At 49.9% G+C, this 14,423-nt stretch overlaps 1 protein-coding gene across 5 annotated transcripts in view; it reads left to right on the top strand.

Moving 5' to 3' along the window:
• The window catches only part of syt1a (synaptotagmin Ia), a 74,154-nt gene extending 63,311 nt beyond the window's left edge, over nucleotides 1-10,843 (top strand). For all 5 annotated transcript variants that reach the window (XM_061806220.1, XM_061806219.1, XM_061806224.1 and 2 more), the window contains 6 exons: nucleotides 1,513-1,638; nucleotides 4,898-5,065; nucleotides 6,973-7,140; nucleotides 8,001-8,118; nucleotides 9,299-9,432; nucleotides 10,339-10,843. In XM_061806220.1, coding sequence (XP_061662204.1) covers nucleotides 1,513-1,638; nucleotides 4,898-5,065; nucleotides 6,973-7,140; nucleotides 8,001-8,118; nucleotides 9,299-9,432; nucleotides 10,339-10,545 — 921 coding nt within the window. In that variant the 3' untranslated portion in view covers nucleotides 10,546-10,843. The remainder of the gene's footprint in view (nucleotides 1-1,512; nucleotides 1,639-4,897; nucleotides 5,066-6,972; nucleotides 7,141-8,000; nucleotides 8,119-9,298; nucleotides 9,433-10,338) is intronic.
• Nucleotides 10,844-14,423: the final 3,580 nt, after the last annotated feature.

The raw sequence follows: 14,423 nt of genomic DNA, 5'->3' as shown, positions 1-14,423 counted from the left end.
GGAAAATGTTTCAAATAATTACCGTAATTCCCGGCCTACAGAGCGCACCTGGTTATAAGCCTCACCCAGTACATTTGTAAAGGAAATCCCATTTGGCACATACATACGCCGCGGCTGTGTAAAAGCCGCAAGTGCCCACATTGAAACACGACATATTTACAAAGAAAGACGGTACACAGAAAGAGTTTAACACGAGCGCCGCCGCGGTAATGCTAGCGCTCATGCTAACACTAATGCTAGCGCTGCGCTAACAGGACCGGTTTAAAAAAAAAAATACGTGTAAAAATCACTGAGACACGGCAGTAACATGCTATCGCAGCGCTAAGAGGGCCGAACCGGTAAAAGTCACTTCCTCGGCACATATATTCCACCAGTCTAAACTCTTACCTTTTTGCGCTCGAGTGCCCCCTTGCGGCCGTTATAAAAAAATGCACCAATTGACGCATAAACTGCAGGGTTGAAAGCGTGTAAAAAAAAAAGTCGTAGCTTATAGGCCGGAAATTACAGTAAAATAAGGTTTGCAATCTTATCATCTGCAAACAATTCCGACCACGTTAAAAATGTTTTTTTTCTGTATCTGGAGTTCTTGTTCTTTTTACCTTGCTTAAAAACGGGCCTCTGCTTGCCCGCCTCGCAGGCCTCCACTCGCAAATGCTGCCCGGCGTCAACTTGAAGTCGCTGAAATTGTTTTTGCTTCCCACCGAAAGGATCGATCAAACGTCGGTTCACTTAACGCGCAACGAATCCTTCTGGAAAACGCACAAATGGAGCGAATCGCGTCCAGCCGGCGCGGACGAAAAGCTGCTGGCCCGGCCCAATTGAGGACCTTCGCTCCGGGGAGGGCGACACTGACGACGACGCTGAGGATGTTTGAGGGTGTAAAGTACTGAAGGAGGGTTTCGGGGTGACACCGGCGCACGGCGGCACCACCGACCGGGAATGCTGTGCATGCACGACAAGCCAAAGGGGGGAAAAAAGGGGACGGCAACTTTTCCATGCTGAGCGAATGACGTTTGAGGCTCTTCAATCGCATGTTGTCGCCAACGTCACCCTCCCCACCGGCACCGCTATCACCCCCCCACCCGCCACCCGCCACCCTCACCCACCCAGACTAGCAAAGGTTGATCTGACGTGAACTGACGCCACGGCAACTGTGATCTCTCTTTCCAGGAGATTCTCTCTCTCTCTCTCTCTTTGTGTGTGCGTGTACGTCTTTCTTCTCAATGCCTGCCCGTTGCGCTCATCTCGGGCGCCGTCCTGCCATCTTCCCTTCAGACGCGCCATCGGGGGAGCGAGACTTTTAGTGCATCTCGGAGCATGTTCCCGTGTTAACTGCTGTGTGTGTTTCAGTGCTTGCTTCCCCTTCCCCTTCCCCTTCCTCCTCCCTCCAAACGTCATCAAACAAGCGGCAGCCTTTGCAGGAGTCGGTCCGGCGAGCCGGCGGAGGGGGAGCGGCGCCGGCGCCCCGACGGCGCTCAGACGGCACTGACTCTTGGTGGGTGTCTCCTCCAGGCCTTGAAGGATGAGGAGGACGCCGAGACAGGCCTGACGGAATCGGAGAAAGAGGTCGAGCCCAAGGAGGACCAGAAACTGGGCAAATTACAGTACTCGCTGGATTACAATTTCACCGAGAACACGGTGAGACACCTCGTTTGCGTCCGGTGTTTTTGTCGTAAGTATGCTCAAGATGACATTTCGCCACGTGGTCTCGGTAACATGTTATGTTTATTCCCAGTTGCTTTTCAAAATTAAGTTGAACCCGTCGCCGTTACTTCGTTTTAACGAGTTTTTCAACCACGTTTCCCTTTTTCCAAAAAAAAAAAAAAAACGCCACCAAATGTGATACATTCTGAGGTCCAATTGACGCACGGTTGCAGCAGTCAAGAATATCGTTGGCCTTTGGTCAATTTTGCTTTCGAGGTCCAGGTCCTCCCCCTCGCTCTCGGGCTGCACCAGGTGATCGGAATTCGCCCCCCGCCCCCGACACATTGATTGTCGCGGCTTTGCAACGTCATCCGCAGCGAAGTCGACGGTCGGTTCTCAGTTTTCACAAATTGGGTGTTTCGACCAATTGTCCCTTTTAAACGCGTCCATTTTTTCCTTTTTCGGGTCCACGGATGCCCATCCCTGTGGGAAGTTACTTCGCCTCTGGACTATTTAACAAAGTCCACGGCTGCTGTTTGTTCTCAGCAGTTCCCAGCGAGGCTCCGGCGTTCCGTTCCGCCTGGTATTTTCCGTTTGTTTCCGCGCGATCGGGTAAAACGTCCCCAACCACCCCGGGGGGTGTCAGATCTGCATCTGCTTTCTTTGTTTTCCGCCGGCTGGCTTTAAAAAAAAAAAAAAAAAAGCCGACGACGCGGGACCAACACGGGCCGGCCAGATGTTGCGTGACAGATAAGAGACGCGTGACTGAACACGCCGAGGACGAGCCGATTCCCCAGTTAGGAGCGCAGCTGACGGGAGAGCAATTAGCTCCGACGCGGGATAGTTTCCCTTTGTCTCGGAAACAAACATTCGTTGTGACACCCGGCAAAGAGCTGTTGGAAAGCGTGCGGCTCCGCCATTTTTCGCTGTTACAACGGGATAACAAGATAAGTCCCGGCCTTGTCCCGACGTTGCGCTCTTCCCTTCGACGCAGTCCATTCACTTAAACCGCCTGGTCGTGTTTTTTCCTTATTCCCTTTCACACAAACGCGCTCCATTGTCTGATACGAGCTCCGACGCCAGTAAATGTGCCCTTTGATTTAAAGCCCCCGCTCGGGCTTTCCGTTATTCCCTTTTATTTCTCTTCCCCGGCGCGTTTGTGATGTTCCCTTCAGAATGATGGACTGCGGTGTATCTTATCTAGCTTGACCCTCGTGAAAGCAATGTACCATTCCTCGCGCTTTGTTACGGCGTCGAAAAAAGCGGAACACTTACGAATGAACGTCATTTTGCAGCGATACCAGACTTTGGCGCAGCCGCTCCCTGATAGTGCCTCGAAAAACGCTCCGTTCTTGGGTCAACGCGAACGCTTCTTTCTCCGAGCCCCTCATTCCACGTCACAATGAAAAGGCCGACAGTGAATTAAAAAAAAAAAGAGAAATGTGTGGCGCACAGAATGTGAAGAACTCTCTCGATTCTCCTTTGTGGAGTGTTCCTCCTCCAGGAGTTTCCCGCAGGCGATGCTCGCCGGCGGCCTTTGTCGGCGCTCGAGTGAAAGAGTGCGGAATGCTTAATGACTCTTGTAAAAGTCAAAGGAACACACGCCATTAGTGCTCAGTCAAGGATTACTTTCACAATGACAAATTACGGAGTCATTTCACTGAAAGGCCCTTTAATGCGGACAGTATCATATTTTACGGCACTCTGTGATTGCGCCGCTAATAAGCGCCGCGCGCGGCGCGGCTAAAGCGTGACGAAGGGACGGCGGGCGGCGAGGAGGCAGCTGTTTATCGCAGTCGCCTTGAGGCTTCGCGGAAACGCTTCCCCTCTTAATCCTCACGCATTTTCGGCGAACGCCCGATAGACGCCGACGATTGCTTTCTGACCTCCTGCTGTGCGGCCGGAGGGCACCGCAAAAATGTCCCATTTTTCTTCTCGTGCGCCGCGCCAAATATCGCCGCCGCCACCGAGTCGCGGCAGAGCTAATGAGACGAAAGCCCGCGCAAACAATGCAAATGAAACACAAACAAGTCTTTGTGTGCCCCAAAAAATATCGACATATATCGAGAAAATGTTTTTATCAGGCCTCGGTGACGGGCTCCCCTGGGGGTTGCGCGCAACACGGTTTGGGAACCCCTGTGTTAGCCTAGCGCCGTTGCGCCTAAACGTTTAATTATCATACTTGCCTCCCATGACGCTTTTAATCTCACGCATCCAAGGCAGAACGAACCGCCCCACAATTCCATCCGCCGCGTTTTTAATCTCTTAACGGAGTGAACGGTCGCGCTTGAGCCGTCCCACGATGCATCAGCGCGGTTAAGCCAGTTAAAGTGAAGCGCACGGCGCCGACCGGATGGAGAGCAGCGCAAACACCGGCGCAGATGTGCAAACACGGACACGCGTGGCAGGTGTGATTACGGGCGTCGTGCGCGCGCCACGTCACGCCGCTGGTTTTGGTGCCTTCTGAATGACGGGAGTTGAAATGGCCTCCCCCTCCCTTTCCCGTCGCGCCACGTAAGGCTAATTGCGCACGAGTTTGTCAGTAAAGCCGCTAAAAACCTCCGGGATTGATTTTTTTTTTTTTTTCCCGTCAGGTCGTCTCCCCCCCTGCCCCCTTTTAGTTTTTGTCTTACACCCCCCCCCCCCCCCCCGCCTCGCTTTGGCTTCCAGGATCTTGATGGCCGCCTGATGCGAAGTTGATTGACTAAGCAGCTCGGTGGCCTCTTGCGGGGGCGACGACTGGCAGGTCAATCCTACCGCCCGACCGCCCGGCGCGCTTGACAATTATCGGCCTCGCCTCCGCGCCGACACGTCGTCGTTTAGCGTAGCGGATGCGTCCCAAATCGGTCGGTGACGTCGAGAAACCAGACAAAAACAAAACCACTACTTATTGTTATTACTTATTGAAGTGTCTCCTTACATGTATGTGCCTTTAATAGGCGGAGCCTGGTGAGGTAGCAGCTAACCATCGATGGTTCCGCGCGAGTGTCTTGGTGTGAGCCGTGGCTCACAGCAACTTTTTCTTATACAGTACAGTGCTACTTTTTATTGATTTCCAAAAATTGTGGTGTTTTGGGGGGGTGGGGGGGGATAACAGATAAATGACACATCAACTTTTAAAAAAAAAATCAATAAAGGGATGTAGCAGGTCGCGCAAGAACACTCGCCAGGACTACGCCATGGTCCAGGAACGAAATATAAATCATCTCCAGGTGTCGATCGGTGACTAGGTTTGTGTCTTCCTCCCCGTCAGCTGATCGTCGGGATCATCCAGGCTGCCGAGCTTCCCGCCATGGACATGGGCGGCACGTCCGACCCGTACGTCAAGGTCTACCTGCTGCCCGACAAGAAGAAGAAGTTCGAGACCAAAGTCCACCGCAAGACTCTCAACCCCGTCTTCAACGAGCAGTTCACCTTCAAGGTAGCGCTCCTCTGCTTTTTTTTTCATTTTTCCCCACCGGGCATTTGCGGGCGGCCTGAAGGTGCGCAGACGGCAGCCAGCCGGCGCTCAAACGGCCTCCTGACAAAATGGATGCGGCGGTTGGCGAGGAAACTTTGTGCTCCCCGTCCTTTCGTCGCAGCTTGACTGGAAAATAACGCCGTTTCCTCGCAGATTCGCGGTTCGCTAGACGCAAAATCCGCTTAAAAACTGAAAGATGCTGTCGCAGCCGCGTCAAGAAAATATGTCAAAGTGGCACATCTCAGAAGAGAGATGAGCTTTGTACGCGGGGGAGGAGCTAACGTTAGCCCGAGTTGTTGGTACGATTGTTTTGGAACTTCCGGTGCATTCTTTAATCGTCTTTTTTTAAGGAATGAATTTGGATGAATTTGAAATGATGTTAAGTGAAAATGTTCTTCAAGGATTTTCCACTCTTTTCAAAATGAGCTTGGTACTACTGTACATACAAAAATGTTACAGTGAAGACAGAGCAGAAACCCTGCGGCACCCCCGCACAAAAAAAAAAAAGCTGCTATCGACCGTTTTCGACCACGTGACTACATCCGGGCCACGCGGCCATATTGGATGGGTTCACTCGACTGACTATCGCTTTTTGCATACAGACCGGAGTTACGCAAATGTTTGTGCGACGGTTAAAGGTGACGCATGACGGCTAAAAAGACTCTGGAACGTTATTGGGGATCGTTAGATGTTGTTTCCAGGAAGCATTACGACAAGAAGTGCGCTTTGAACGATAAAATATCGACCCATGTGCATTGGAGAAACACAAATGGAGCACGCGAATGTGCGCGTCGTTCACCTATCCAGACATCGTCCACTAAGTATCTTTTCTCCACAAGCGATTGTAACGTTGACCAACTAAAGAATGACGAAGGTCTGGAGGGCCTACAAGCAATTGATCAACGACTGGATTGGTCATGCGGCGGTATCCGTTGTAAGCAACCTGCTAAGGTTAGTGTACTGCACAATGCAATTGAAATATGTACCGCGTGATGACAGTCAGGGTTGTGTTAAATTATGTTGATTATACCGACGAAAGAAGTGTAGACTATTATTTTTGTTTTTGTTACCGAGAGAGAGGTTCGACTGGAACGAGTCCCAAGTGGAGCCCGCACCTCTTTCTCCGCTTCGACGGCAACTCAGAAAACAGCTAGCGGTGCGGTAACTCGTTTTTGCAAACTTATAGTAATAAAACAGAAAATACAGATTTTGGAGACATGCGTTGCATTCACACACGAGTAGTACGGAGGCCACCATTGTCCCGAAAGAAGACTTCTCCTTCACAGAACTTAGTTATTGCTTAGTAGCTGTGAAATTGTAAAAGGTATCCAATACTTACCAAGAAGAAAATGCTCCAAGCAAACTCGGTCGTTCAAGGAATGACTTGGCTGCTGGATCGGCTCCGCTGATACGCGACAGCCGCGGCCGTCGCCGTTTGCTTGCGAACTGCTGCGTTTTCTCGCCCCGGTTCTTGATCACAACTGGCAGTCGAAGGAACGACGCTTTCCGAGGCCCGCTTTCGTTCGAGCGACCGATAACGTAGCCGTGCGCCCCCATTCGCACGCCTTTCTGAAATGATTCCCGCTTGGTTACGGTTTGTTTACTGGAAGTGACCGCGTTGTATTTCTATTTCGCCACTGGGAAGACATCATGTTTTAGCGTGCTAACTAGAGTTGCTTGAACCGGACCGCCGCTAGCATGCGTTAGCGTGCGGTCGTTACTTGTGAATAAACGTACGCTGCCGCTGTCGCCCTTTGAACGTCACGGGGAGGTGACGACCCCTCGCCCGACGCGGTTTGCCGTCGCCGGTCGCTACGCGGAACAGAAACCGCCCACGCCCGCTTTTCCCATTGCGGCGTCGCCCTCAGGTCCCCTACGTGGAGCTGGGCGGCAAGACGCTGGTGATGACGGTGTACGACTTCGACCGCTTCTCCAAGCACGACGCCATCGGCGACATCAAGGTGCCCATGAACAAGGTGGACTTCAGCCACATCACGGAGGAGTGGCGGGACCTGCAGAGCGCCGAGAAGGAGGAGGTGAGCGCCAAACGCCGCTTAATCGCGCTTCCCCTTCGATTAATAGCGGCCGGGACTTTGCCGGCAACAGTTCAGGGGATTCAATTTTCACGCTAAATGTCACGGGCGCAGCCTCGCGCGTTGCCACGGCAACCTGCTTAGCGCCGCCGCCGCCGCCGCGTTGAAAGGTTAATTGCGACAGCGCGCGGTGACCGGGTCGCCGCATTTTAAGTTGAAAGCCGACACCTCGCCCGGGGGTGGGGGGTGCGATTCCGCCAATTCCGCTTCCCCGACTGACTTTTTGCGCTCGCCCTGAATTCAATTTCCCCGACTTTGCGGCGTTGCTCGTGACGGATCTGTGACGGCGGCGCGGCTTCCTCTTGCGATGTTTATTGGCTGAATTAATTCATTTCAATTAGCATGTAGCTAACGATCGTATTTAATGGAGCCCAGCTCGAGCTTGTTAGACTTTTTCTTTTTTTTCCCACAAGGGAAATGAAATGCCGTCAAATGAACGCAGACATTTTTGTCGTTTTTTTTTTGGGGAGGGGGGCGGGGGGGGGGGGGGCGTCGCTTTATCTCTCTTGGGGTTCTGCTCTGCGGCGCCGCTATTAGCTGCTGAACACCGACGCGTTCTTGATTTATGACGTCTACGCTTTTATTACAAATAGACAAAGTTGCCGGCCGCAGCTCATTACAAAGCCAGCAAACGGCTTCGGACGTGCTTGACTGAGTGTCGACTTTAAAGTGTTGTTTCTCAACCTTTTATTGATCCGAGGCACGTACTGCTTTTTTTTTTTTTTTTTTTTTTTTTTCAACACTGTAAATGCCCGCTAAAGAAAAATATGCCAAAAAGATTGATGGAGTTTTTCGCGCCACAGCAAGAGAAGCTGGGCGACATCTGCTTCTCCCTGCGCTACGTGCCCACCGCCGGCAAGCTCACCGTGGTGGTCCTGGAGGCCAAGAACCTGAAGAAGATGGACGTGGGCGGCCTGTCAGGTCAGTCAAGACGCGCTTAAACACAACTCCAACATTGCACGCTCGGCGTCGGATCGACCAATGAGCGGCTTGCGTGATCGCCACGATTAGGCGGACACGTGCGCATTATCGTTTCGCGCCTTTGTAATCGCTAATCATTCCTTTTGAGCGTACTTCCTCGCAAATGCGCCGCTGTCTGCTCTTATTTGGTTTTCTGCTGCTGCAAAATAAACAAACAAACACGCAAGTTACAAAAAAGATGAGGGACTTTTGCGGCACTTTGAAGCCACTTTCACACAGAGATGCTGCATCAAAAGTCTGCGTTTGCCTGACAAAGTTCACACAGAGACGTGCAGCATGCGGCTTTTTACTTTTGATATTTAAGACTCAGCTGGTAAAGCGTTGGCCTCACAGTTCCGAGGCTGCAGGTTCGATCCCGGCCCCTCCTGTGTGGCATTTGCATGTTCTCCCCCGTCCCTGGTGGCTTTCCTCCGGGTGGGCACTCCGGTTTTCCTCCCACATCCCAAAAAACACGCAACATTAATTGTACACTCTCAATCGCCCGTAGGTGTGATTGTGAGTGCGGCCGTTTGTCTCCGTGTGCCCTGCGATTGGCCGGCGACCAGTTCGGGGTGTGCCCCGCCTCCTGCCCGTTGACAGCTGGGATGGGCTCCGGCACTCCCCGCGACCCTCGTGAGGATAAGCGGTGAAGAAAATGGATGGATGGATATTTAAGACACACGGCAACCGCACGAAAACGAGCCGCCAAATCGCCCGCGGGCGCAGCGCGACCGATGCAAAGTGACGCGAGGGCGGCTAAGATGACAGGCGTTCTATTTTTAACCTGCTTTGATGTTCATTGGGCAAAGCAACAAACTCCCAGCATGCAACACAGCAGGTCGCCACCTCCCTCCTCCTCCTCCCCCCGCCTGTAATAATCCCGGGCTTCGCCACCCGTGCGTAAAATGGCGGCGAGGAGACGGGCTCCGGCGAGCTAAGACGGCGACGCCGCGCTCAGGTGCGCGTTTCCTGCGGGAGGTCGCGTCGCCACGCGCGACTCAACGCTTACGATTGACGGCGCGTCAGGCGGAAAATGAGGTGGATTTTCCCGGTCGGACGGGAAGTCCGCGCCAGAGCGCCTTTCGTTTGCCGATTGCGGTGACGCGAGACGTCGCCTGATGGTGTCGCTGTCGCGCCGCAGATCCGTACGTGAAGATCCACCTGATGCAGAACGGCAAGCGTCTGAAGAAGAAGAAGACCACCATCAAGAAGAACACGCTCAACCCGTACTACAACGAGTCCTTCAGCTTCGAGGTCCCCTTCGAACAAATCCAGGTGCGCGCTTTGGCTTTGCTTTCGTAATCGGCTTCGGGGATTTTTAAAAATTCTTCCGCGTCGTAACAAAACGCTCGAGACGGGTGTTGTTGAAACGCCCGAGCGGAGAGTGAAGAGTGAGAATTTGGATGTTATTTTACAATGACGTGACAGGGTTGGCGCCGATATTTACTACATCAATATTGTTTATTAAACACACCGTGATGATATAATGTGGAAAAAAAAAAAAGAAGGTACTTGTTAAAAAATGCATTTTTGGTGCATGAACGGTGTCTCAGATACGATTTCATGCCGTGTGCAAATTGTGTTCATGATAAGATCTGCAGCGATATTAATATTTTCCAGTGCTGATTCGATTTAGCTCCGTGAGGTAAAACGATGTGATATCTGAATATTTGGGCATTTTATTGATATTTTACCACTTTATGTTCCGTGATCAATATTTTCCGATGGCGCATGAGCACTCACGATACATTGCAATATTGATATTTTGCACCACGAGACGACTATGACGTGTGGCAATGCGGATTTTTTATGATGCCGTATCGCTACTACCATGAGAGCGACGATGTCAATGTTTTATAATATCAGTAATGCACCAAGAGCGATAATGATAAAATCATAGCAAAGATCCGGCATGTCGATACTGTGTACCGCAGGTCAACAATACAGCGTATGCACAATATATTGCGATTTGCCGTGTCAATACTGTACCATGTGGCAATTTTGATATTTGACCATGTCATGCACCATGAGCTGTACATTGCGATATTATTTTCCAATGCTCTGTCAACACTGGATCATGCGACGTATGGAATATTTACGCTTCAGCCTATCGATTGCGTCCCTTTAATTGGTCCCGATTTTTTTTTTTTTTTTCCCCTCGCGTCTTGTGTGCGCGCGTAGAAGGTACAGGTGGTGATCACGGTGCTGGACTACGACAAGATCGGCAAGAACGACGCCATCGGCAAAGTCTTTGTGGGCCTGAACAGCTCCGGAACCGAGCTGCGCCACTGGTCCGACATGCTGGCCAATCCCAGGAGACCCATCGCCCAGTGGCACGTCCTCAAGCCCGAAGAGGAGGTGGACGCGCAGCTCTCCACCAAGAAATAGGCAGGACCCCCGAACCCCACCCTCCAAGACGCCCCCCGCCCCCACCCGTCACCTCCTCCACGCTCCTGCCTTCTTGTATAGCGGGGGGTGGGCAAAGTGTGGCCTGCATTAAAATTGGTTTTACAGCAAATGTTTTTTATATTAATTTGGTCATTTTATATCAATGTAGCTACTTTTTCCCCAAAGTTGCGCAATCAAAACGTTTCCATTTTTTTTTCATTAAATTTCATTTATCTCATGATTTGTTGTAGCTCAAAAAATTGAAAACATTGTCCAAGAGCCCCAAAAAAGTCCTTTATTTTTTACATGTTTAGTATATCTATTTTTTTTTATAATATATCTGTATTATAAATAACAGTCAAGTTTAAGAAAATATGCAGCTACATTTTTAGAATTTTATTAAATGGCAAATTGGTTTGTTTTCAATTATGCATTTTTCCAAAGAAACAATTTTACATCTTAAAATATTGAACTATAGCAGTAAAATGAACAATTTAAAACATAGAAATACATCAATTTTTCTACCCCAGCCGACTTTGAGTAGAGAGGCGAGTTTCGAACGCAGAACCCCCTCAACTGCGAGTCAACCGCACTAATCACGTTTTGTGATTTTTTTTTTTTTTTTAAATCAGATTTTGCAGCAAAATCCAAATGTGGCCCCTGGAGCAGCGAAGTTTGCCCACCCCTCCTTTTTCTTCTTCTTCTTCTTCTTCTTCTTCTTCTACTACTACTACTACAACTATAGCCAGTCTGTGTAAATACCTCAGTGATCTCCTCCTCCTCCTCCTCCTCGTCGTCGTCGTCGTCGTCGCTTTCGCGCCTCGTCCCCGCCATCAGGGTCTCTCTTTCTGTCGTCGCTCGCTCGCCCCGCTCCCCACCTGGCCTGGCCCCGCCCCTTCTTCTTTTAAGCAATACAGTACGATGTTTATAGACGACATAGCGCATGACTGACTCACCTGTACATGGCGTCCACCCGTGCATATATTTGCGCAGCGTGCCGCGTACTCTACGTTACGCAGGCCACGCCTTTCTAGTTGACGTGTTTCTATGTTGTTCTATCTGGATGTTTTTAATAAGATGTTCAATTTTAAACGCGTGTACATGACGCACACACAGTACGCGCGCGTGAGTGTAGCAGGCGTACGCTAACAGGCTAAAATAGACGTTAGCCGACATATGCTAGCAGACGTCCGAAAAAGGCCATCAAGCGTTTTGGTTATCTGGGGGGGGGGGGGGGGGCGTCTACAAGCACATGATTTCTTACGACTTTTTTCTACTTATTTGTCAGTCCGAGGGGCCTCGCCTTTCCTCAATCGTGCGACCAATCTCGTATCTTTTCGCTCACGCCCCCGCTGAAGTTGAGCCGTCGTGATAAAAGCACCAAGCCGTCGCCGTCGTGTCCTTAATCTCTTTATCCTCATTTTTTTGGTTTTGTTTTGTTTTGGGTTTTTTGTTTTTTTTTGCCTTGTCGACCGGCGTCTCCGCTCGTTTGCTTTCCTTTAATGGCAGGAGACAAAAAAAAAAAAAAAAAAGCGCCGTCGCGCGACGCCGGTTCGTGAACACTGCCATGCGCCGGGAGCCCAAGCTAGCTGGCTAACTAGCCGGCTTGTCTGTCCTCTCGCGTCGCACACCGTTCGGGAACAAAACCAGTCTTGGCTTTCCGTTGCCTCAGTGCAGCGGCGCCATTTTTTCACTGCCAACTGTCGTGCCCGTTTGCACTCTTTTGGATTTTCCTGGGTTTGCGAGAAGTCGTCCCGGCGCACAATCTGGGCGACCACATGAGCTAGCGGCTAGCTTCTTTCCGCCATCCTCAGAAAGCAAAGCTAATGGGCTCCCATCGCATTCTTTGCAATATTTTCCCAACTTTTATTGAGTGTAGGGACATTTTTCACTTGAGAAAGATCTTGCGGCACACTACCAAACAAAAAAAATGTAACAAAATGTGTGTGTGTATGTGTATATATATATATATATATATGTGTGTATGTAATACACGTTCACACGTTGTGTGAAATGTGAGCTACTTCATTTGTTTTATAAATGGCAACAGGTTAATTATACCTTCTGCCATCTAGTGGAAGAACATTTAATGACTCGGCCTGTCGCTATACGTCGCAGGCATAGATATATGAAAAAAATAGCAATTATTTGGAGTCATTAAATCCAACGTATAACCGGATGATTGATGCAGTTGGAACGAGCGCTTTACGACATTTGAAATCTTCGAAATCTTGCGTCCCGTGTGGTCGGGGGAGGGGGGGGGGGACTTTTTAAGCGTTTTTCTCCAGTGTTCTTGTGTACCTAGCGTAGCGCTATCGCGAAGAAGCTACCCAACATTAGCAGCATCATCATCATTCCGCGGGTGTCTCCTCGCCCGCTTTGTGTATCACTGTGATGACGTGCGTGTAGACGTGTCGACTTTGCTGTAGTTTGTTCCGTGGTGATGTCGCCGATTTCCCCCCCCCCCCGCCGAGAGAGTTTGTTGAGCACTGTGCAATACTCCCGTGTGCGCTCCCGCGTGTTGGCGCCGTCGTCGAAGAGGCGAATACCCGAGTGAGGAAGCGGCGACGTCGTTCCCCGTTTGTTGGTTGGTTTGGTTTGGTTTTCCCTCTAGTGCGTGTGCGTGTGTGCGTGTGTGTGCGTGTGCACAGTTCAGGGAGTTAAATACCAAACAAACTCTCCAAATCTGTGTGTGTGTGTGTGTGTGTACATATTTACATAAAAGATGTATATCTATAAGAAATATGATAATCTAATCTTCTTTTACGTGTCACCATCCTTTTCTATTGGAGGTTACTTTGTTGAATGTACAGTACGGACCGTGTCGTCGTTGATTAGATGTACTTTGCACTTTTATTTTGTATCGAAACGACCTTTTGCCAGAACCCCCCCGCCCATGCCTTTTTGTGTCATTTTCAAGCCCCGCCCTCCCAAGGAGAAGAGCAGCAAATTTGAAAACGAGAAAAAAAATCTGCAAAGCAAAAGTAGAAAAAGCGCGGGAATCCGGCGAGGGGTTGGGGGGGGGGGGTTCAAGCGGTAAAAGTGCAGTAAAACCACAAAACAAGCCGACGAAATAAAAGCCATTCAACTGCACGGCCGCCGCGCCGAGCTCCGCCTCTGATGATTCCCTGCACCAATCGGAGCGTAGCGCTGTAAAAAGTACGTGAAGGTCCTCGTTGCCTTTGCTGTTTCAACGACTGCCTGCTTGACTATTTTGTGCATTTTCTCCTCTGTGATCTCGTAATTTTTTTGTTTTGTTTTGGGTTTTTTTCCTGGGCGTGCGTGTGCGTGTTGTGAAATACGCTGTGGAGTTTTCTGACTGTTGTTCTATCACTTAATAATACACACAAAGGATCAATCAATAAAAAATATTTTATTTCCCTGTTGATATACAGAAAGGCCACGTGTCCTCTTGTCCTAAATCTTCATCTGATTACGTCACCGACGGTTCCCCAATTAACATGAAGCGGACGCACCCCTTCCATGATGCGTTTTGCTGCCGTCTAGCGGTCAAGCAGCAGAAACTCAAGGCTTGCCGACTCATGTAACGCTACTGCCATCAAGTGGACATTAAGCATACCATCACATAAATATTCAGGAGTATGACTACACTTGTTTCGGCATAAACGAGTCATAATGTTAAAAATAGCTCCTTTCTAAATATTTTTTCATAACATGGAAGCACTGTGTCGGAAGTGACGTTTTACATCCAGTAGCACTCGTCCTACCACATAAGTCAGTTGTTACATGATTTTTTTGTGTGTGTAAATTTCATTTATTATGGTTGAAATTGACATTTTTGCAATTTCCAAACCTGAACGATGAAAGCATTATTTTTTTTTTTTTGGCCGCAATTCAGCGGAAGCGGCGGTGACGTT

This window comes from Syngnathoides biaculeatus, chromosome 20, assembly GCF_019802595.1.
Source record: "Syngnathoides biaculeatus isolate LvHL_M chromosome 20, ASM1980259v1, whole genome shotgun sequence".
In the NCBI taxonomy this organism is placed as follows: Eukaryota; Metazoa; Chordata; class Actinopteri; order Syngnathiformes; family Syngnathidae; genus Syngnathoides; species Syngnathoides biaculeatus.
The sequence above is the reverse complement of the archived record's forward strand: the minus strand, read 5'-3'. Positions and strand labels throughout refer to the sequence as shown.